Below are 23429 nucleotides of genomic sequence, written 5' to 3' on the forward strand. Positions count from 1 at the left end.
GAAAACGGAGAGGTGGGGAGGACACAGCAGACCGCTCTGGACAAATCTCCGTACCAGACATGGCCCTGAGGAGCCCTGCAAGTTAGGGTGGTAGCTCTGATCAACTCAAGGCACCAGGTAAAGGTCATATGTGCTTCCAGGTTAAAAGCCTGGGCTTCAGAATCCAGCTGACCTGAGCCTGGGTCACAGTTTTACCTTTTCCAGACCAAGGAGGCATCCACCTGCCTGGCTAAGTTCCAGGTTCCTCCTAGGAAGAACTGCCATGAGGATCCAATGAGAAAATGTCTGAGTGGTGCCCACCTGGATGGCAAATAGGTCAATGTCTCTGCAGGCAGGGCTAAGGCACACTTGAGGGCACACAGGAAATGTCACACGAGCCTCGGGCAGCCTGGACACTTGGTAAGGATTTATTTAAAACTTTCATGGAAAACAGTTCATTTTTTTCAACTTCAAAGGCTAACAGGATAAGCTTCAGTTATCAAGAAAAGTTGCTTACGTGGGATATCTCATTCTCCAAAGGAGCTAGCTGCTGGCCGAATGAGACATCCTCTCTGTCTGAAAATTAAATATGTGAATTTATCTTGGGGGCAGGATTTGGGTCTTCCGCCTCCTTGCAGCAACTTTCCTACCCTGATGTCAGTGCCTGGTTTGGTGGCTGATGCCTGATACATGCTGAACAGACACTGGAGAGATGGAGGGAGAGAGGAGAAGAGAAAGAAACAGGAAGGTAGCCCAGCAGAAGGGAATGCCCCCAGATTGCTCCTGGCATGGGAACATGAATAGTTTCCATCAAATTTTCTGAAAATTTTTTTGATGTGGACTACTCTTTAAAGTCTTTATTGAACATGTTATAATATTGTTTCTGTTTTATGTTTTGGTTTTCTGGCCATGAGGCATGTGGGATCTTAACTCTCTGACCAGGGATTGAACCTGTGGCCCCTGCATTGGAAGGTGAAATCGTAACCACTGGATCATCAGGGAAGTCCCAAGTCTTCATCAGTTTTTAGAAAATTATTTCTATTTCTTATAAATTGTATCCCTTGCAGTTTGTGAAGTGCGAACACACCCAATTCTGCGTTCCCTTCTTTCGGCCCTCTTCCTCCCCAGCGTGGGGGTGGGAGATGGGGATCTGACCACAAGCAAACTGGACTTCTGCGGATCCTGCCCAGGAACTATATGAGACAAACAGTTTTATAAGCAGCTCTGCCCCGTCCTTAATGGATGTGTCCTGGTCCCCAGCAGCCCCTAAGAGCAGACACAAGCCAGGAGAGTGGCGTGGGGCTGGGATCAGAAAGGCAGCCTTCATGGACGGGGCGCCACTGACCCTTGCTGGTGAAGACAAACATGTTCAAGTGGTTTGCCAGCGGAGTCGAACCAATTTATGAAAAGTTTGCTCCAGGTAGCCTAAATCCCTGATCCTTTCTTTCATCCCACACCAGCTCACTTTGCAATCTGCCTCTCCTTACGGAGTGCAAATGGGATGTTTTTAAATACCTGGTCCCCAACATCCAGTTGAAGAAATGTTAAGCAAACACCCAGTTGGAGCCAGGCGCTCTTATATAACCCTTGGTGATTCTGAACAACAATTCTGTGAGCGATGATTACTGTTACACCCATTTTAAAGTCAAAAAGACTGAGGCTCAGGAAACAGCCCAATCACATAGATATCAGACTCAGGATAAACATGCATTCATGCTCACATAAAACAACATCATCTTCTCCCTCTGTGCCAGGTGCTGTGTGAGGCACTGCGAGTGTATAATAACATAGGGGGAGAATTCTTCTTTAACCATCTTTCTTAGAATCATCTAGCAAGGAGTTTACTATCTACATGGGTATGGAAACCCATCTCTTGTCCTTTCAAACATAAATGCCATTTCACTCATTTCATTGCCTCAAAGTCAAGTCATCTCCTAGAAATGACCCCATTTGGATGGGAACCAGGGTCCCAGAGCCTTGGGTTCGGAAGAACCACTTCCATCCAGAGGCTCCTTTTGAGATCGATTCCACCATCTAGTATTTCCTGAGCACTTACTGTGCCAGGCATTGTGCTCACCCTGTTTGTATGAACGGTGAACAAAGCAGACACAGCCCTTCCCTTGAACAAAGTCTGGTTAGAGGGACAGAGCGGTAAATAGACAAACACATCATATGTTACACGGGATGATCTGAAAGGGCAGGATATGGCAATTTGGAACTGAGGGGAGTCAGGGAGGGCTTCCTGGGGGAAGTGATAACTGAGCTGAGCCCAGGGAGCTAGCAGAGGTGCACAAGAAAGATCTAGGCTGAGGCACTTGAGTGCAAAGAAGCATCAGTGAGAGGGCACGGATGCTGCTGCAGGGTTGGTGGCATGAAGAGGCTGGAGCTCTGGGCCAAAGGAGGGACGTGGTGAGAGGGGAGGAAGGAGAGGTAAATAAGGATGGCACAGGTCTGCTCAGGAAACTGGATTTTATTCTGAGAACTGAGGGGAACCAAGGAGGGTGTTAAACAGGGAGGTGAAGGCTGGATAAGCATTTTCGAAAGACCTCCCCCAACCCCCGCCCCACTCCAGGAAGCAGATACTTACACTTACAGGGCAGCCAGTGCCCTTCTCGGGTTATCCCTCCTCACTCTCCTGCCTCTGCGTGCCTCCCCAACATCACTGTATTAGGTGCTTCTTAAGGCTTCTTGCAAAATCTCTAAACCAAATCAGTACCCTCTTTGCAGTGGGCTTATCTGTATGAATACCCCAACTGAGCAGTTTTGTCTAATTTTGGTTCCCCTGGGGTCTGTCATTTGAGCCAATACTTCTAGAAACGCCTCCTTATGGTCTCGGTGAAGGACCTCAAAGAACACACCCCCCCTTAACTCACTGCTGACCGCCCAGTGGGGTTGAGCTCTTTGGCCTTCAACTAACTGAGTTAGAAAGAGAAAGGCAACAGCCGAAATAAGCAAGGGAGATGGGGAGTATTAACACAGAAATCAGAATGAATGCTCCAGCAACATAATGGACGACAATCGGGAAAACCCCAGCACCGGTCTTTCCATAAGAGGTCTCCGTAAGGAAGCTGTAGAATTATTACCTGTTGGAGACTCCTCCCCCAACCCCACACCCCACTTCCCCGAGAGAGGAGAGCGTGACTAGAGTCTTCTGGGTTCCCAGCACCTGGTGGGGGATGGGGTTCATCACAGAGACCCATTCATTATCTTTCTATTCAAGAAGGGATGATGGGAGAAGGCAGCAGGCGGGGGAGGAAAAGACTGATAGCTCTGGTCCAGTGTCAGGTTGAGATCAGAGTCTCATCTTCTGCTTGTCTGGTTCAAAGAGAAGCAGAGTGGGGACTGGCAGCTGTGTGGTTGGTCCTTGGCCCACGTAAAATGGTTAAGGCTCTGGGATCTTGAATCAGAGGGATCAGTGGGTTTGAGGAATGGATTCACCCACGGTGATACTTTTGGGCCAGCGAGTTATTCCTGAAGGGCTCTGTTTTCTTAGAAACAGGGATAATAATAGACCCTACCTTCCCTGGTTGTTGTAAGAATTAAATGAGTTCGTGCATGTAAAGTACTTAGCAGAATGTCTGGTACTCAGCAAGCCCTCGATACATGATACCATGACCATGACTATCATCCTTGTATCCAATCCCCACCTCAACCTCCAGAATTATAATCCACCCTCACATACAACTGTAATTGGACTGAACTATAACAGATAAGGGGCTTCCCAGGTGGTACAAGTGGAAAAGAACCTTCCTGCCAATAAAGGATACATAAGAGACTCGGGTTCAATACCTGGGTCAGGAAGATCCCCTGGAGAAGGGCATGGCAACCCACTCCAGTATTCTTGCCTAGAGAATCCCATGGACAGAGGAGCCTGGCAGGCTAAGAGTTGGACATGACTGAAGCGACTTAGCACACATAATAGGTAAAAACTCATATAAGGGATCATTAATTCTCACGATGATTATTGCAAAAACTGAAGTGTTTCTATTAATGGAAAAAATAAGTTTAGGCTTCAAGCTGGTGATCTCTGAAATGCACGCTCATAATTATATCCTGCCAATATCCTGCCTGTTGTACAAATTCCTGAAGCTTCCAGGAACTTCGCAGCAGCTGCAACACCAGCTCATCATTTCCCCAGTTTTGCAAGAGCTGGGAAAATTAGAGCGCCCAGTGGCTCAAACCAACCATGGCTTACTTCCTGCTTTTATCTCCTTGTCACCTGTGGCTGAAGTCATTTTGCAAACACAGGAAAATTTCAGATAAAACATTGGACTTTGAGGCAAGGGCACCGGAGAGGAGGACACACAGGGCAAGGAGGGCACCGAAAAGCATGTGAAATCCAAGTGAAAAGATCCAATAACAGAGCAAAACCAGATAAAGAAGTGCCTGTAAAATGGCAAAGGGACTGCTTACGTGAAAAGAATTCAGTGCAAGCATGTCTATCCAGGCTACTGCGGGCAGGAGGAGGGGAACTGTGGAAAATGCATTAAAACACACTGGAATAAACTGGAAATAGTGTGCTGTTTCTAAACATCACTTTCTACCTTTTCTGGGAAGTGATTATGGCTCTCACGCCTACGGAAGCGGGCAGTGACCTTAATTGGAGCATGTCAAATGTTTCTACCAGCACAGACCTGCCTCCGCCAGCCTGGGCCACCTGGGACCTGGGACTTTCAGCGCTTGACCAGGGAAGTCCCAGGCTACCTGAGTGGTTTGATCATTCTATTGAGTACTTTAGTAATGGCACTCTAATGCGGGCACTTAAAAGCTGAATAATGGATATACAGCCCCACTGGTTGGGGATGAGGGATTTATGATATAAAACAATGGTTCTCCCCCAAGGGCAATTTTGCGCCCCCTCCACAACACAAGGGACATTTGGCAATATTTGGAGACATTTTTGATTGTCATAGCTGAGGGTGGAGTCGGGGAAGGGTGGAGTGGGGGTGTGTGTGTGGAAGTAATGGTGCTAATCATCCTTCAATGCACAGGACAGCCTCCTTACCACAAAGAATTATCTGGCTCAAAATGTCAAGAGTACCAAGGTTGAGAAACCTTGTTACGAAGCCTTTAACTAGTCTCCCAAGAAACTGACTGGTTCAGAAAATCCCCAAACTAAAATGGGGAACAAGGACTACAGAAAAGTAGGAAATGGGCTAACTGTTCCAGAACTTCGACATCTGGTGAGTCTGTTTCTTTTCATATTTCATATTAATAGAGAATCCACTTCTTTAATGAAATAACTGCTGAACATCTGAAAGAATCATCAAATCATTAATGTGACTGGAGCACTCACATGTCTCATCGCATCAAATGAACATAGTAGCCTCACTTTATCGGAGAAGGCAATGGCACCCTACTCCAGTACTCTTGCCTGGAAAATCCCATGGATGGAGGAGCCTGGAAGGCTGCAGTCCATGGGGTCGCTGAGGGTCGGACATGACTGAGCAACTTCACTTTCACTTTTCACTTTCATGCACTGGAGAAGGAAATGGCAACCCACTCCAGTGTTCTTGCCTGAAGAATCCCAGGGACGGGGGAGCCTGGTGGGCTGCCATCTATGGGGTCGCACAGAGTTGGACACGACTGAAGTGACTTAGCAGCAGCAGCAACCTCACTTTATATCAGAGAGTGTTAGAAACTTTCCCAGAGTCACACAGCTTGGAAGCAGCAGAACCAGGACCTGCTCTCTCTGGCTCCAGCGTCTGGATCGTGTTGTTGCTTTACTGTCCTAAGTCGAGCTCCCTAGAAACAGATCCTGAGATGGGCAATCTGGCAAGTGATTTATGGAGGGAGTTCTACAGGATGTTCCTTAGCACGGGAGGATGGGGGAGAAGCTAAGCAAGGACGTGGTTGCAGGTGACTCTAGTCTCAGCCTGATCCCATAGGGGGCTCTGGGGTGTGAACTGTACCCTTGAGTCCGTCTGCCTGCAGGAAAGGAAGCTGGCCTTTTGTACACCTGTACCAGTTACAACCTGACTGCCTGCCTCTAAGCCCCCTGGGGGAGAAGCTACAATCAGCCAAGGGCAAGCCCCCCAGGGAAGGTCTCAGGTTTGAACTGGTAGCACCGGCATCCCTAAACGAGGTCACTGGTACTGTGCTCAGTGGCTACTAAGTTAATCATCTTATCTTCAAAGCAGAGGAGCGAGTACTCTGTGGTCCTAGAGGAAAATGAGTCTTATACATCTGCAAGGTGTTCTGATACCCATACAGTTCCTGTCTCAGGCCCCAAGAGCAGGTGACTCAGAGCACAGCAGGACTCTCCACCACCACCCAGAGGCACGGCCATCCCAATACCAATTCTCCTCCCTGCACTGGGCCTCGTCCTGGCCAGCGAGCTGGTCCAGGGTAGTGGGAGCTCCAGAGCCCAAGACTGCTTTCCCAGAAGAGTGGCTGGCTGGGTGGTAAGGGGTGCCTCCCCCCCACGGGCCTGGAGCCTCAGGAAGTAACAGCAGGAGTCCTAGGGCTGGTACCGCAGCTGCAAAGCAGAACCAGTCTCCTCTCTACCCTGGACTCCGCCTGCAAAATACGCTCAGACCAGGTTCGATTCCTGGGTTGGGACGATCCCCTGGAGAAGGAAATGGCAACCTACTCCAGTATTCTCGCCTGGAGAATCCCAAGGACAGAGGAGTCTGGCAGGCTACAGTCCAGGGGGTCGCAGAGCCGAACACAACTGAGCAACTAACACTAAATCCCGAGCCAAGCCTTTGTCCGTGCTGTTTCCTCAGCCCGGGACACTCACACTTATGTGCAAATAGGAATTATCTGGGAGGTTGACTAAAAATGCAGATTTCTAGGCCCTACACCAAGAGTCCGGGTCAGAGTCACCTTGGTTCAAACTCTTATTTTCTAGAACACAACTACTCAAATCACCACTGCTGGTTTTCCTGCAAGAAACCCAGAGAGACATGGAGAGGTTTCCAAGGAACCTGACCTCAGCCCCACAGAAGTGTCCTTCTCTGGAAGGACTCTGAGAAAGGGGAAGAGTGCAGATAAGACATGACTGAGCCAGGAAAATCCATCAGCATCTTACTGCAAAAGCAAACTTCAGCCAGCTGAATCCATGGTTATCAGACAATACATGGTCTGTACTGACAGCCGACCACTTAGAACTAAACTCCATTCCGTGCTCATGAACCTATTAGACGAAAACGCCTCATTTTAGATAACTGCAAATTGCTTTCTGAGCATAATTTCCTATTAGTTCATTAATCTCTCTATTCACAATGCTGACAAGACAGCTGATGATAATTCCGGAGGAAGTGGGCACAGAACCAAAGCAGGGGGGAAGGCGGTTAGACATTCAGAAGTACTCCGGGTTCCTGGGTGGAGAGGTACTCCCAAATTAATTTAATAACAGCATTAACTTTCATTTATTAAGCTCTTATAATAGGCCAGGTACCAGGCTAAGCATTTTCCCTTATTTAGTCAGTTTAAAAAAAAAGATTTAGTAAAATAGATGTCATTCTTTTTCTTTCTATATAGCAAGAGGGCTTCCCAGTTGGTGCTAGTGGTAAAGAACACACCTTCCAGTACAGGAAATGTAAGAGACCTGGGTTTGATCCCTGGGTTGGGAAGATCCCCTGGAGAAGGAAATGACAACCCACTCTAGTATTCTTGCCTGGAAAATCCCATGGACAGAGGAGACTGGCAGGCTACAGTCCAGAGGGTCACAAAGAGTCGAACATGACTGAAGTGACTTAGTACCCATGTAGAAAAAAAGTGAAGCTTAGAAGTGATTATACAGTTAGTGGTGAGTCAGGATTCAAAGAGAGGTGTGTGTGTGTCTGACCTACAGCCTGGGTTCCTAATCATAGCGTATCTTTTCTGACTCAGCACACAAATATTTACTGGATGAATTTACTGGAGAGACCAGGATGAGCAAGACTCATGTCTACAGAGTGAGGCCAAGGGATGTAACAGCAGAAGAGACTGAAAAGTAATCAGCAAAGATGGACCAACGTTAAAAAAACAAAACAAAAAACTCATGTGCTAAAATAAGGTTTGATCTTGGGAAACCAGTGCTTTCATATAGAGAGCAATGGTTCTCAGACTGTGGTCCCAGGTCCGGCACTGGCAGCATCAGCATCACCTGAGAACTTGTCAGAGACGCGGGTTCTGGGGACCCACCTCAGACCTGCTGAACTGGAGACTCCGGGGTAGGTCCTGCGAGCTGTGTTCTATTCAACTTTCCAGGGGATGCTGACTCAAACTCCAGTTTGAGATCCATAACCTACAGAAATAAAATCAGCTCTGCAAGGGGATTTGGAGCTCATGAGAGCAGCGCTTCTCAAAATTAATGTGCACAAGAGGCACCTGGACAATCTTAAAATGCAGATTCGGGTGCAGCAGGTCTGGGGTGGGGCCTAAGAATCTGAGTTTCTGATCAGCTTCCAGGTGCTGCTGCTGCTACAGGTTACAGGCCCAGGGACCACATTTGGAGTAGCATATGTCTAAGCCAGGACACCACCAGAATTGTCCTAGATTTTTTAGTTGCTTAGTTGTGTCCAACTCTTTGCAATCCCACGGACTGTAGCCCTCCAGGCTCCTCTGTGCTTGGAACTCTCCAGGCAAGAATACTGGAGTGGGTTGCCGTTCCCTTCTCCAAGGGATCTTCCTGACCCAGGCATTGAACCTGGGTCTCCTGCATTGTAGGCAGGATTCTTTACTGTCTGAGGCACCAGGTAAGCCCTGTTCTGGGTTTTCTTTTTTAAAAAAGGCAGGGATGGGGCGGGGGTGGGGGTGGAGAATCACTACCTTCAGGACAGATTCAAACCCAAGCCTCTGGAAATTGCTTTAGGGTAATTAGGAAATGACCCGCATCACACACCACTTTCCCCCTCAAGGTTCCCAGTCAGGTTTAAGACCTTCCCTGAGTACTCCAATTAAAACTGCAGCCCCTTGCCTGGCCCTCCCTGCCTCCCTGCTCTGCTTTGTTCTTCTCCTTAGCACTTCAGCATCATCTGAACAGATGACCTATTTCACTACTTCGTTTACTGTCTGGCCTCCCCGTCTCCACCCCCACTAGCATGCAAACTCCGTGAAGGCAGGGATTCTGTTTCATTGACTGTTGTTTCTCCTGTTCCTAGAACAGTTTCTGGCACATAGTACATGCTCAGTAAACATCAGTCAAGTACATGAACAAACAGTTCTGCCCATTTTTTAAATCAGCTCTGACAGCTAAGAATCTGCAGGAAACACAGGTTTGATCCCTGGGTGGGGAAGATCCTCTAAAGAAGGAAATGGCAACCCACTCCAGTATTCTTGCCTGGTGAATTCCATGGACAGAGAAGTCCAGCGAGCTACAGCCATGGGGTTGCAAAGAGGCAGACACGACTGAACAACTAACGCTAAAACAGTTCCCGGCACACGGTACATGCTCAATAAACACTGGTAGAATAAATGAACAAATAGTTCTGCCCATTTTTCTAACCAGCTCCCTCCCCATTCTCGGCATTGCCCTCTGGGATTTCGCTGGTTACTGCTTGTGTGCCTGCACTTCAGCTTCACCGAAGTTCATTTCTCTACAGGTGTGTCTTCCCCTAACCTCTTTGACAATGGGGTCTGTTTCCCTTTTCTGTCCTTCATCCAAATCTTTTCAACTAAAATTTTGCGCATCTTTTAAATCACATATAAACAGCCATCCATCATCACTACTAATCAATGCAAAAAACTGCACAATTTCACTGATGGAAGAGTAAAATCAAACTTCAGAGGATGATATCAGTAATGCAAGCTCCTAATGGCAACCCACACCAGTACTCTTGCCTGAAAAGTCCCACGGACAGGGGAGCCTGGTGGGCTACAGTCCACGGTGTCACAGAAGAATCGGACATGACTCAGCAACTAAACAGCAACAGCAACAATTACACACCAGAGAGAGCACTAAACTCTGCTGACATCAGGCGAGTACAGCATCAAAGTTCCTGAGGCATCCTGAAGGTCTGTGGCTGCTACAGATTCTGCTTTCACCTTTTGGGTGGTTGTTCTAAAGTGAAAGAAAGTGAAAGTGAAGTCGCTCAGTCGTGTCCAACTCTTTTCGACCCCATGGACTGTAGCCTACCAGGCTCCTCTGTCCATGGGATTCTCCAGGCAAGAGTACTGGAGTGGGTTGCCATTTCCTTCTCCAGGAGATCTTCCCGACCCAGGGATTGAACCCAGGTTCCCGCATTGTAGGCAGACACTTTACTGCCTGAGCCACCAGGGAAGTCCTAAGGGCTGAGCAAATTGGTTAGATCAAGTGTTCCTTCCAACCAGGGCTTGGTTTGAATCCTGCCTCTTACAATTCCAGGAGGCGTTTCTGTACAAGGTAAGAGTGGGGAGGAATGTTTGATAAAATGTTTGTCATCTGGGGCGAGGACCTTTCACAGACTCCTTCCAACAGCCCTGTGACGGGGGTGGGGGTGGGGAAGGGGCACTAACATCACGCCCACTTTGCAGGTGAGGAAACTAAGCCCGCAATGAGAGTCCCTTCCTAAGGTCACACAGGGAGTTCGGCAGTGCAGGTGGGACTCCAGCTCAGTTCTGCCTGCTTTAGAGCCTCTGCTTCTGGCAGGCATCCACGTCTCTCTCTCTCAGGTCCCCATCCCTCCCCCAACCTTCCGCAGAGTCTGAGCCTCTGCTCATTACTTCTGGAACAGAGAGAGTGTGAGTGAAGGCTACCTCAGACTTCTGCCTCTAGCGCTGAAAATTAAAACGGCTTAGGAAGCGTTCAGCCTCATGGACTCCTGGCTGCGTTCCTGTCACCTAATTACCTGACTTCAAAGCCTCTGCTCGGCAGGTGTGAGGATGTGAAAGCTGCCATCTCCCCCTCAGAACATGGTGTGACTACACACAGATGAGACGGACCCCGAAGCATCTGGTATACCGGGGAAAGCAGACCAAAGTTCCACCCGGACCCAAAAGCATGGCTTCGTGCGTCTCCAGATCAGAAAGAGGAGAGGCCGCCGTCCTGGGGACTCACCTGGGGCCAAGGTGGGGACGTGGGCCTCCAGACACTAACACCTGGTAGCTACTGCCCCCACCCCGTCCCCGTGTGCCATGGAGTTTAAGGTTCCTTAGAAGTTGGAACTAATTAATCCTCCCCACAACTCCAGGAGGGAAGGGGGCTCAGCCTTGCCTTATCACTGAGACATCCAGGCTGCAGGGAGAGTAAGAACTCCTTCATGGGGCAGCGATGTGGGGAGGCCTGATGCAACTTGAATCAGTTCCCAACCTGGGCTGGACAAGGAAGAGGGAGGCTGGAGGAGAAAGAAGGAGGAGGCTGGAGGAGTCCTACTTTTCAACTTAGTGGCCCCTATAAAGCGATCAGATGCATACTCATTTGTAACCCTTGATATAGTTGAACGTTCATATTTTACAGACCAGAGCAGGTATTTAGTACAAGTTTACAGGAGGGAAGAAGAAGACCAAACAGAAAGGCATTTGTGACCTTTGACAGAAAGCCTGGCCCTGGGCTATGTCCTTTGGTGTTGATTTATTCAATGCTCACTGCCACATCAGGCAGGTGTGATGATCATTTCTTTGGTGCAGATGAAAATCCTAACAACAGAAATGTGAGGCAACTCGCCCAAGGTCACTGAGCTAAACAGTGGCAGGACCAAGATGTAAAAACCTATCTCAGTCTGACTCCAAGGCCTACGTTGGGCGCCACAGTCCCTCCTGCATCCCGTTGCCAGACGCGACCTGGGGTGGGTACGTGGAAGCAGGGGGAGGTGGGGGCTTGAGTGGTCTGGTCTTCTCGCCAGAACTCGAGACCAACATGATGCCACAGAAAGAACAAGAGTTTGTGGGACAGGGTTCAAGTCTTGACTGCCACCTCTCAGCTGTGTGACCTCAGGCTTATCCTAGCTTTAACTCAGCTTTCACATTTGTAAAATGGGAAGAATCAGAACCACTCCCACTTGGAGAGACACCATGAGGAGAAAAAAATTAAGGGCAAAAGCCCTTTGCAAAGTTGAATTCAGGGATTGGCAAACCATGGCTGAGGGGCCAAAACCAGCCATGGGCTGTCTTTGTACAAAGGGCTTTACTGGAATAGATAAATCTGTCGTGCTTATTTGTTTATATATTGTCTATGGCTGCTTTTGAACAACACAGCAGAGCTGAGGGACCCTGTGGGCCACAAAGCCTAAAATATTTACTCTCTGGTCGACCAGAGAAACAGTTTGGCAACCCCTGATTGCAGAGCCTGTGGAAATGCAGGTTCTCTCTGTACTCTGCAGACAGTACTCTGAGTTTCCAGCATAGACCATGAGCTCCAGTTCTTACTCACAAGCACTCTCCTGACCCCTTCCCCAAGTGCAGGTGTTCTTTTAGGGCATATTTCCAAAAACAGAGCAAGAAGCTCTCCTGAGAGCCAAGGAACAAAACCCCCTAAGCCATTTCAGAGCCCAGGCCGGCTCCAGCCTGACATTAGGCACTATGAAAAGGCGTTTGTGGGAACAGCCACTTACTTGCAATTTTTACACTTGAGGCCAAAAAGCATTCCTTTCCCACAGACTGTGCACGTCTGAGACATCCAGTACTTGGTGGAAAACCTGTGAGGAAGAGAGAGAAAGTGTTCAAGGCCAAGGTGATGGTGACTGACCTAGCTCTAGAAGGATGACCACTGGAAGGAAAAGCAATGGGCCCTTGATTCCAGCCCCACTTCTTCCAAACTAGGTGACTTAATCAAACTGCTTAAACCACTGGAGCTTTGGTCTTTTCATCTGGAAAGTGGGCATAATAACACTATTGACCTCAGAGGTTGTTTGGAGGATTAGACAAGGTTACACATGTCAAGGGCTTCACACAGGGCCTGGTAGACAGAAAGCGGTCACTGCATGGGGTTGTGACTATATTATTACTATATTATGACATTCAAAACAGTCATTCGGTCATTCAACAAACATGCCTGGAGGCCTACTATGTGCCAATTTCAGTTCCAGGACAGATGGATGGGACTGTGACTGTCCTCAGAGAACCACAAAGCAAAGTGCGGTTTCCCTGGGAGTCTGTTTCCTATCACTGAGCTGAGCCTTCCCCATCACTGCTATTTACATCCCTTGGTTAGGGAGCTTCAAGAGGGAATCTCCCCAAAAAGTGGAGACCCCCAAACTTTAGTAGCAGAGAAGAGGCCTCTAAAGGGAAAGCCTTTTCGGACCATCAGCTCACCTCCCTCCCTAGCCACTACCACGTGTTGCAAACAGAAGGCAGTTTGGAGGTTTCTGATATTCAGTTAAGAACTAGCGGGAACAGAGGTGCATTAACTTCCGAGGTTCCCTGATGTTGCCAGGGTGCTTTCCTCACACAGAGATACCAGGCAGCAGCAGGGCTGGGCCCAAGAAAAGTACTGAAGGTTGTCAGGTCAGAGTTAATTTTCATTTCCAATTTTTGTCACCTCCAGCAGGAGTTGTATCTAATCTCCACTGCCTCACAGTGTCAAAATGAAAATTGGAAGTGATTATGTAACTTTGCTGCTTGAAAATTTTGAGGGCAAGCCTGCATCCCTCTGCTGTACCATCTTGCCTGATTTGGGTCAGTCACTTTCCAAACAGAATGAGCTGCAGCCCGAAGCCTCCATGTATAAACAAATAGCAATATTCTGAATACAGACTCTTGTGGCCAAGAAAACTCCCTTTCCAGTTTTGGACTGGGGGTTGGTTAAGTCCCATTCTGCCCCTTCAGTAGGGCCAGTGAGTTTGGCAGGATCTATTTTTGCAGGATTTTGCAGCTTTGGGGAATGGCAAATGGGCTCATGTTCCACCCACTAGCCAGCAGTGTGGGAATCAAGAGTATGAGTGGCAGATGGGAATTCCTTTTTTCCAGCCCTCTCTCATCCTTGGGATCAGCAATCCCTCTTCCCAAGATGTGACTGAGGTGACTCTGAGGACAGGGGATGGTATGCGATTTTAATTTCATTTTTTCACGAAGGCTGGGATGAGTGCAGGTCTCTCTGTCCTGGCATGGAGCCGGGGAGAAACACAGGGTGAGACTGGACAGTAACAGGGAATCCTAAGTGCTAGCTCTTCTAAGAAGGTGTTCCTGTTGCCCAAAATCACCAGATGATTTTCCTCCTCTTGGCATCAGCATTTGAATCTGAGGTACCACCAGGTCTAACCTTAGGATGCTAGAGTCTGGCGTCTTGGTTCAGCCACAGTGAGGCCAATTGGGGTGGAGCCAAGTCAGGGCGTAAAGCTGAGCTAGGGGTGTGACCAATCCAGAGGTGGAGCTGAGCTGGAGTGTGGCCAACCCAGGGGTGGAGCTGAGCTAGGGGTGTGGCCAATCCCAGGGTGGAGCTGATCTTGGGGTGTGGCCAGTCCAGGGGTGGAGCTTATGTCAGGGAACAGAATGTAAGAAAACAAAACCGGGCCCTTCTTTTTGACGTCTTTCTCTCTGCATCTCACTGCCTGACTATTGATGTGTCTATCATGTATTTCTCAAGGCTTCCTTCACCGTTTTCTCATTTGAGTCTTAGCAACTATCCTGTCAACACATTTCTTTCAAAAACTGTTGACGAGATGACATTCTGAGAGATTGTGCCCACTCCTGCCTCACCCCAGGATACCCTTAGGTGTCTGCCCCTGGTATTGCCCATCTCTTATAGCCCCGATCCCCTCTGTACTGTCATGGTCTGTTAAATGTCTATCCCTCCACTAGACTGCGAGCTCCCCAAGGCTGAAAGCCTTCCGTGGTGCTCAGCGTTGCAGCCCTGGTTCAGATATTCTCTATAAATACTAGAGAAAAAAACCATGAATGAGTGAACTCTGCTGGTCACAGAGGCCTCAGTGCACAGAAAACTCTCAGCAGTGGTGTCAAAAGAACACAAAGTTCTGAGGTTAGTTAGCTTGTTGATTCATGACTTAATTATTTAGGGCCTCAGTCTCCCTATCTGTCAAATGGATGTGACCACACTTGTGCTACTTACCCCACTGAGTTTGTGAACAGATTGTGAGGATAACACAATAAAAAGTGAAAAGTTAACTTCATGTAATGGGTGACTTAGTGGACAGAAATCTCCCTCCTGAAAAGGGCAAGTGCACTCCTGGAGAGGCTGAACCCTGCACCAAACAGAGCTGGAGCTCTGGACTGACAGAAAGTGAGCATCTCTGCAATCTTGTCTTCTGGGTACAAAGACTCAAAATTAGGACAAGCATTTGTCTCAATACTGAGTGGTTATTACATGCCAGGCCCTTCGCTTAGCACTTCAATACATTATCTCACTTAATCTTCATGACCACCCTGAGTAGGCAGAATTATCTGATGAGAAAATTGATCCTCAGCGAGGTTAAGTAACTTCTTCAAGGTTGCAAAACTTTACTAGCTGGGAATGGAATACAGATCAGTCTGACTTCAAAGCCCTGGCTTTTAACCACTAGGTGTTAACTTTGTAAGAGCCAGGTGAAAAAGAAGCAGGCATTTCAATGCCCTGCCACATCAAGGTTCAACCTGGCAGAGGACAGAAGGGAAGAGCAGGGCCATCCAGGAACTGGGGCAGAACACTCTGCCGAGCTTTCCCCACCCCGGGGCCAGAGCCCCCAGCCCTCACACGCTGGGAGAGAGCCACCCATGCACTCAGGAACCCGGCCTACCTGTGCTTGATGGAGTTGCCGAGGTCTCTGCGAGGGATCTGTGGGGACCAGCGCGGCACTGACAGTGTGTCTGCAGGGAGAGAAGACACAAGAAGGTCCGGTTACACAGAGAACTGGAAGTGGGGGTGGGCTCTCACCAAGCCCTGGAAGGAAGAGGCAGGCTTGCTGGCCTCAGGAAGGGCACTGGCCACCATCACTTGCTAAACCAAAGCGAAGTGGAAAACTGGTTTAGCTTCTATTATCTTGACTCAAGCAAGGTCCCCGGAATGAGGCTTCCAGTCAGTGCCTGGAAAGAAAGCAGCCAAGGGAGAATAAAACTGAGCCTGGCTCCCATCAGCAAGCACTTACTGTGAGCCAGGTGTGTGCCACGTGACTCACATGCCTGACTTCATGACATCCTCAAAACAAAGTTAGAGACTGTGAGCATCCCATCCTCACAGATGAGGAAGCTGAGGCCTGGAGACAGGAAGTCATGTGCTCAAGGTCCTCACACCTTGTAGATGGCACACCAGCTGAGTCCGGGCTTAAGGGACCTAGAACACATGCCTGTGCTTGCAAGGCTCTGACTTGGCAGATTCCAATGCTGGTCATACAACTACCACTCTCCTAGTTTTTGTATGCCCTTGTACAACTTAATTAAGTTGACTTATTTGTTTGTTTAAACACATTTCTTCTCAAAGTAAACTCTATATGGAAAACCAATATCACATTCTGTATAAGTAACTGTTTAGAATATGTCTAACCATGCACCACCTTAAATTCACACTAGAATAAGTGATGGATGGATGAATGGATGGATGAGTGGGTATATGGATGGATAGATGAATTGGCAGATGGATTGGTAGGTGGGCTGATAGATGGATAGATGAATGTTTGGATAGATAGGTGGATAAGTGGTTGGATGGGTGGACAGATGGGAAGATGGGTAAATGGACTGGTAGGTGGATGGATGGATGGATGTTTGGATAGCTGGGTGGATGCATGGTTGGATAGGTGGGTAGATGGACAGATGAGCTGCAATGTGGACAGATGGGTAGGTGGATCAATGAATTGGTAGGTGAGTGGATGGAAGGAAGGATGGATGGATGGATGGATGGATGAACTGGTAGGTGGGTGAGTGGATGGATGGATGGAAGGATGAACTGGTAGGTGAGTGGATGGAAGGATGGATGGACAGACAGCTAGATGGATGGATAATCTGATGGATAAATGGGAATGAGGAGGAAGCAATAAATCACATGGACTTTAGACTGGGTGCCTTTTCTCATCAGGTCTTTTCTTTCATGCCTTGGGCTACGTCCCAGTGACCCACACCAGCACTCCACCACTGAGTTCCAGGACTCCTTCCACTGCCTCTGAGCACCAGCCCCCACCTTCACTCCAGTGCCTGGGTGCCTGCATCACCCTCCTCACAGACCTCACAGGCCCCAGGGAAGTGTGAAACAACAGCAGAAATGAACTGGTGCTTTCTGTGAAGCCTCTACCAGTTAGGGGAGAGAAGAAGGAAGTGGCTGACCCACACGCCAGCTCTCATTTCTCAGGCCAGATGGATGGAGTCGGTGCCCCGTCCTCAGAGCTGCGAATGCACGCCTCATTTTTCACAGCAATTGTTATGGAGTGGCATGCTCATCGGGGAGCTGGGCATGTCTGAACCCATCAGGGAGCGTTTAACCCCAACCCATTCACGCCTCCCTTTTGTCTAATGACACTGTCGACAGCCATCTGAAAGCTGTTTCCAGAAACCCCAATTCCGCCCTTGTAAAGCTGGGACCATTTCTGGGAGAGCAAATGATTCTGTAAGTCCCAAAGGGCAGAGAAAACCTAGAAGAGAGACAGCATGATGTATCAGTCAGAATCATAGCCAGTGGAATCTCCTCCAGGTTAACTAAAAACTAAACGTCATCAAACCCAAGCCCATTTTATAACTTGTTTCAACTTGTGGGAGAAACAAACAAAAAACAAGAAAGAAAGATAATTTTAAAGGAAAGAGAGCGGGGGACTGAAGTCAGATTTCGGAGGAAGGATGCGACCTGCTAACTCCTTACAATGGTTTCTCCCGGCCAGGAATGGGAGGCGGAATGACCGTGCTGGAGTGGAAGCTAGTACACTAGCTCAGATACACAGTCTCCTCATGGGGAATCCACAAAATTATTAGTACCAGCACCAAAGAGGTTTCATCTCATGGGACATTAGTAGCGGCTGTCTAGAAAGGTGTATTCAGAAGGATTCTGAGGCTTAAGAGGAGAGAGCATTGGGATTGATCAGCAATGTCTGCCATTTTGTCCTTGTTTAGTCACTAAGCTGTGTCCGACTCTTTGCGACCCCATGGACTGTATAGCCACCAGGCTCCTCTGTCCCTGGGATTCTCCAGGCAAGAATACTGGAGGGGGCTGCCATTCCCTTCTGCACTCTGCCACGGGTGGAGAACAAGGCAGTGCCAACAAGTCTGCACACTTCTGCCGCTCCTGCAAGGACAAGGACACACCTCCAGCTCTGCATCACTGTCTCACAGCACAGCATCGTGGACGAAGCAAGCATGTAATACATGTTTGCTGAATCTGAGACTAGTATCACAGAAGGAGTGAGTAGACTGAGTACTCCATATGTGGTAGGCACTATTCTGTGCAGCTTACACCCAGAAGCTATGCCTCTGTGCAGTCGGTGTTCTCATTATTCCCACAGCACAAAGGAAGAGACAGGAGCTCAGAAAGCTGCAGTGACTTGCTGAAGGTCACACAGCCGGGCCCTGGTAGATCCTCAAGGAGAAACTCTGCAAGTGTTTATGAGCCTTCCAAAAGCCCCAGTCAGGGAGGTTTTGCCTTAAGGGAACATTTGGCATTGTCTGGAGATATTGCCAAATAACCAGAGTGGAGGAGGTGGTGGTGGGGCACTGGCATCTAACTAGGTAGAGACCAGGGACGCTGCTCAACATCCTATAATACACAAGACAGACCCCTGCATCAAAGAACTAACCATACCCAAGTGGCAATGGTGCCAAGGTTAAGAAACCCTCATCAAGATGTTTTTCACTTCTCTGGCCGTCTCCCCACCCCCGTCCCGCCCCCCAACATCTCGAGATGATACTTGTGAAGCTCAACTCGGTAGAGAACAAATCCTCTTTTATTATAAGCACATCCCACCGTTGGATTCGTATCCTAGTTATTCTGTTATTCTCAATTACAGCACCTTCTCAGAAAAGTAGATGTAATTAAGTTTAGTAGTTTGGTTTCATTTCTCAATATCTGGTTGAAGGGGTGAATTCCGTCAATTACATTCAATGGCTGCGACATCATTAGTCTCAAGCAATAATAACCTCCACACGGCTTCATCCGTGGGTGTGCAGATCTGAATTCTGAGATCTTCTCTTTACTTTCTTCATTTGGATTTCATTAAACTTGCCAATGCAAGCCTTAAAGCAAAGGAAAACTGTTTAAAAGGAAAATCTATGAAAATTCAGGCCTTATCATAACAGAGAAGGCAAACAGCATTTAGAGCAATTAAACTGATATAGAAACTTCTGTTTAACAATCAAAGTGCCTATTAAGATGTCTCCATAGCTGAACAAAAGCTTTCTACTCTCATTTTCTGATAACAAGTCAGGCAGACACAGAGGCAGAATTGTGACCATCCCTGGTGCGTTCCGTTCCAGGGGCAGGATAACAGGAAAACAGACACTTCTTCCCAGTTATTTTCATTCACGGGGCATGGAAAGGGAGAGGGTTGGAGAGAAGGAGGACTCCTCTTCCCTCCTTTAGGTCTCACTGTTGATGCCCTCTCGGAAGTGGCCTCTGTAGAGAAGGGGAGAAACCAGGAGGCTTGGTCTTTGACACCTTGGTAGCCAGACAGACAAACAGGATCCATGATAGAAGGAACCAATATTAATAAAATCATCACAGTAGGTAAAGCTTTAAAATTAAAAACTCAGGCTCTGACCTGGTGAATTTGAACTCAGGCTAATGGAGGAGTCAGGCATGGACAGCACGCTTAAAAACATTTATCACAGAGACAACACGTGAAGATGGGTGGTGAGAAACTTCTCTGGAGGCCCAAGGGTTAAGACTCCACGCTTCCACTGCAGGGGGCGTGGGTTTGATTCCTGGTCAGGGAACTAAGATCCCAAATGCCGCTCGGTGAGACCAAATAAATAAATAAACACATTTTTTTAAAAAAAAGATTAACAGTTGGAGTGATTAAAAAAATTTTTTTAATGGCTGATGATAAAGCAAAAGAAAGGGATGAAAAAGAAGAGGAGGAGAGAAATAAGAATAATGATAAGAACTTTTTAAAATGAGAAATAAGAAAAACAATAAATATGCTTTGTGTTGAGTGTTACCACGCACGAAGCACTATTGTCAAATGAGCCCTTCACATATATGATCTCATTTTATCCACACACCGCATGCATGAGCACATGTGATGCATCAGCTGTTACCGTCGGTGCCACTTCACCAACGAGGAAATCAAGAAGTGATGCCATTTGTCCAAGGTCACACAGCATGTGTTTTTTAATTCAGGTTACCTAGCTGAGGCTCAATAAACAACAGCCAATTCATCCCTACTTCACAGATGGGAACACTGAGACGTAGAAGCAGTAAGCAACTGTCTATAGTTTAAAAGTCTCTGAACTGGGATTTGAACCACAGACAGGAACAAACTGGATGCTTCCATTCCAGATCGCCTTCCAGATACACAGAGTTCACCCACCCTGTAACTGTCCATGCTTCCTACTTCTGAGAAGAGTAAAGGGAAGATGAGAACCAGCCGGTTCAAAAAGGCCACAGAGGCTTGGAAAGTGATGCCATAGTGTGCTGTGTATTCCGACTATCATTCATGCAGTTACTCAATAAATATTTTGTTGAATTTGCCCACCCTCCAAGTTATGACCAACCCAGACAGCATATTCAAAAGCAGAGACATTACTTTGTCAACAAAGGCCCATCTAGTCAAGGCTATGGTTTTCCCAGTGGTCATGTATGGATGTGAGAGTTGGACTATAAAGAAAGCTGAGCGCCGAAGAATTGATGCTTTTGAATTGTGGTGATGGAGAAGATTCTTGAGATTCCCTTGGACTGCAAGGAGATCCAACCAGTCCATCCTAAAGGAGATCAGTCCTGGGTGTTCATTGGAAGGACTGATGTTGAAGCTGAAACTCCAATACTTTGGCCACCTGATGTGAAGAGCTGACTGATTGGAAAAGACCCTGATGCTGGGAAAGATTGAGGGCAGGAGGAGAAAGGGACGACAGAGGATGAGATGGTTGGATGGCATCACTGACTCAATGGACATGGGTTTGGGTGGACCCCGGGAGTTGGTAATGGACAGGGAGGCCTGGCATGCTGCGGTTCATGGGGTTGCAAAGGGTCAGACACGACTGAGTGACTGAACTGAACTGAACCACCCCCAGAGATGTCCACATCCTGTGACCTAACAGGAAAAAGAGACTTTGTCAGTGTGATTAAGTTAAGGATCTTGAGATGGGAGATTACTCTGGACTAGCCAGGTGGGCCTGATATAATCAGGTGAAAGAGGGAGGCAGGAGGGTCAGAGTCAGAGAAGGAGATGTGGGGATGTGGAGATCTGCTGGCTCTGAGGATGGATAGGGGCCAAGTGCCAAGGGATGCAGTGGCCTCTGGAAGCCAGAAAAGGCAAAAGAGCAGCTTCTCCAGAAGCAACAGCCCAGCAAACTCCTTCCCTTTAGCACCGAGACCGGTCCTGGGCTTCTGACCTCCAGAACTATGCAATGATACATTTATGTTTTTGTAAGCCACTGAGCTTTGTGAATGTGTTACAGCAGCCACAGGAAACTGATAGATCACTGAAAGTGCCAGGAATGGAATTGGGGGTGGGTATGGTAAACAGGAGAGTTAAGAGTCTACAGGGGGAGACATAATGTGATATATGTGATGAATGAAATAAAACAGGACTTTGGGGTTTGTGTTAAAGCAATGGGAACCGTCTAGTACTCATTGGAAAAGTCCCTGATGCTGGGAAAGACTGAGGGCAGAAGGAGAAGAGGGTGTCAGAGGATGAGATGGATGGCTGGCATCACCGATGGAATGGACATGAACTTGAGCAAATTTCAGGAGATGGTGAGGGACAGAGAGGCCTGGCATGCTGCAGTCCATGGGGTCTCACAGAGTCGGACATGACTGAGCGACTGAACAAGTGTCTTAGAACAGAGTGGGATGCTGTGTGGGGTCTTGTACATATAAGCGCTCCCTCTGGCGGCCGAGTGAAGAACAGCCTGCCAGGCTTTGACAAGAACAGGAGGGTCCCACCCTCACCCCAACCACTAACTCCCCACCCCTGCTGGGGTCCAAAATATGAGCCCTGACCCTTACAAGGCCATTCATCTCCCGGGCCAGGCTTTTCCCATTTGAGCTGTCATGTCATGATCTCACCTGCAGCCCCCAGTTGAAAAAAAAACAACCATACCGCAGGGACTTCCCTGGTGGCCCAGTGGTTAAAGACTGTGAGCGTCCACTGCAGGGGACTTGGGTTCTGTCCCTGGTCAGGGAACTAAGATCCCCCTGCGGGCACGATACAGCCCAAAGTGAAACAAACAAATAAATACAGATTTAAAAAATAAACCCATATCCCTGCGTAATCAGTCCACTGGCTGGCACGGGAGCAAGGCACGGTCTTATTTCTTGTACGTATCCCAAATAAGGATTCACCTCTTGGAGCTGTTTCTTCATTGAATCCTGACAACCCCACGAGGTTGTATCCCTAGTTCAGAGATAAGGAAAATGAGGATAATTAATTGTTCAACGTCTTACTGCTAGTATTTGGTGCACTTGAGAGTTGACTTCAGTTTCCTATAAAAACCAAAGCCTTGCTTTTCACCCCCACACCATCCTGCCTTCCTGTGCTATGTCTCCTGAGACAAGTGTAAAAATTATTGTTCAAATTGTGCATCCTCGAGTTGGACAGGACCACAAGAAACCATCTACTGCAGTCTAGTCCCTAAACTCTGTTGGCTAGAAGAGAAGCTATGCTAACCTTAAATGTTTCCATGGAGATAAAGACTTCTGAGCACACAATACTATTAATAATAACAGCTAACATTTATTGAGTATATACTATATGGCTGGACTCAGATTAAATGCTTAGATGTATTATTTCATCTGATCTCCTAACTCCTTTTTAGGCGGGAGAGCTGGGGTTTCATCCAGGACAGCCCAACGCCAGGCTTCATCCTCAGAAATGCCACAAATGAAATGGAAGGTCCAGCTGCCCTTCAGCTTCCAGCCCAGGGACAGGACAGACTGAGAACTTAACAATGGTGCTGCACTCAAATCGAGTAGCAAATTCTTTAGGCTCCTGAAACTAATAAAACTTAGAGCGTTCAAGCCACCAGCTAAAATCCCACTGATTCATCCAAGGTGCCAACCAATCCTTGACTAAAGCTGTTCACAGTATTATTCACATAGCGGCGAACAACTCTATTTGCTTTAATATCCAATTCAAAACATCACATCCAAGAGTCTTTTCATTCTGTGCTATCTCTAAAGGTTACAGCTCCATGGTGCTTCAGGGCCAAATTGAGTTTCTTGGCGTAGATGGACAGAATTTTCTCCCTGTGACAACTACAAGCCACTTCTCAAGATGAGAATTTCATCATCTGGGGGCTCATGATTGCTATGGAGGTGACCGGGGAACCACTTAGCACTGGTGAGTATGTAGATGAAAGCGAACCTGGGTCCTGGGTCTTGCAGGGAAGCAATAAGGCAGAGGGACGGACAGTGATAAAGAGATGCTTGGTGTGGGCAAAGGTTGTGCTGCTCACTCTTAAAGGCAGAGACCCTTCAGAGGAGATTCTTAGGGGCCCACATGGCATCGGGGCAAAACAAAGGGCAATGGTGAAGCCACCAGCCT

At 47.9% G+C, this 23429-nt stretch overlaps 1 protein-coding gene across 3 annotated transcripts in view; it reads right to left on the bottom strand.

Moving 5' to 3' along the window:
• KSR2 (kinase suppressor of ras 2) overlaps positions 1 to 23429 on the bottom strand; it is a 438490-nt gene that overhangs the window by 92633 nt on the left and 322428 nt on the right. For all 3 annotated transcript variants that reach the window (XM_027566717.1, XM_027566715.1, XM_027566716.1), the window contains exons 6-7: positions 15552 to 15621; positions 12435 to 12518 (exon numbers count right to left, since the gene is read on the bottom strand). In XM_027566717.1, coding sequence (XP_027422518.1) covers positions 12435 to 12518; positions 15552 to 15621 — 154 coding nt within the window. The remainder of the gene's footprint in view (positions 1 to 12434; positions 12519 to 15551; positions 15622 to 23429) is intronic.

The sequence above is a fragment of the Bos indicus x Bos taurus genome, chromosome 17 (assembly GCF_003369695.1).
Source record: "Bos indicus x Bos taurus breed Angus x Brahman F1 hybrid chromosome 17, Bos_hybrid_MaternalHap_v2.0, whole genome shotgun sequence".
Taxonomy (NCBI): Eukaryota; Metazoa; Chordata; class Mammalia; order Artiodactyla; family Bovidae; genus Bos; species Bos indicus x Bos taurus.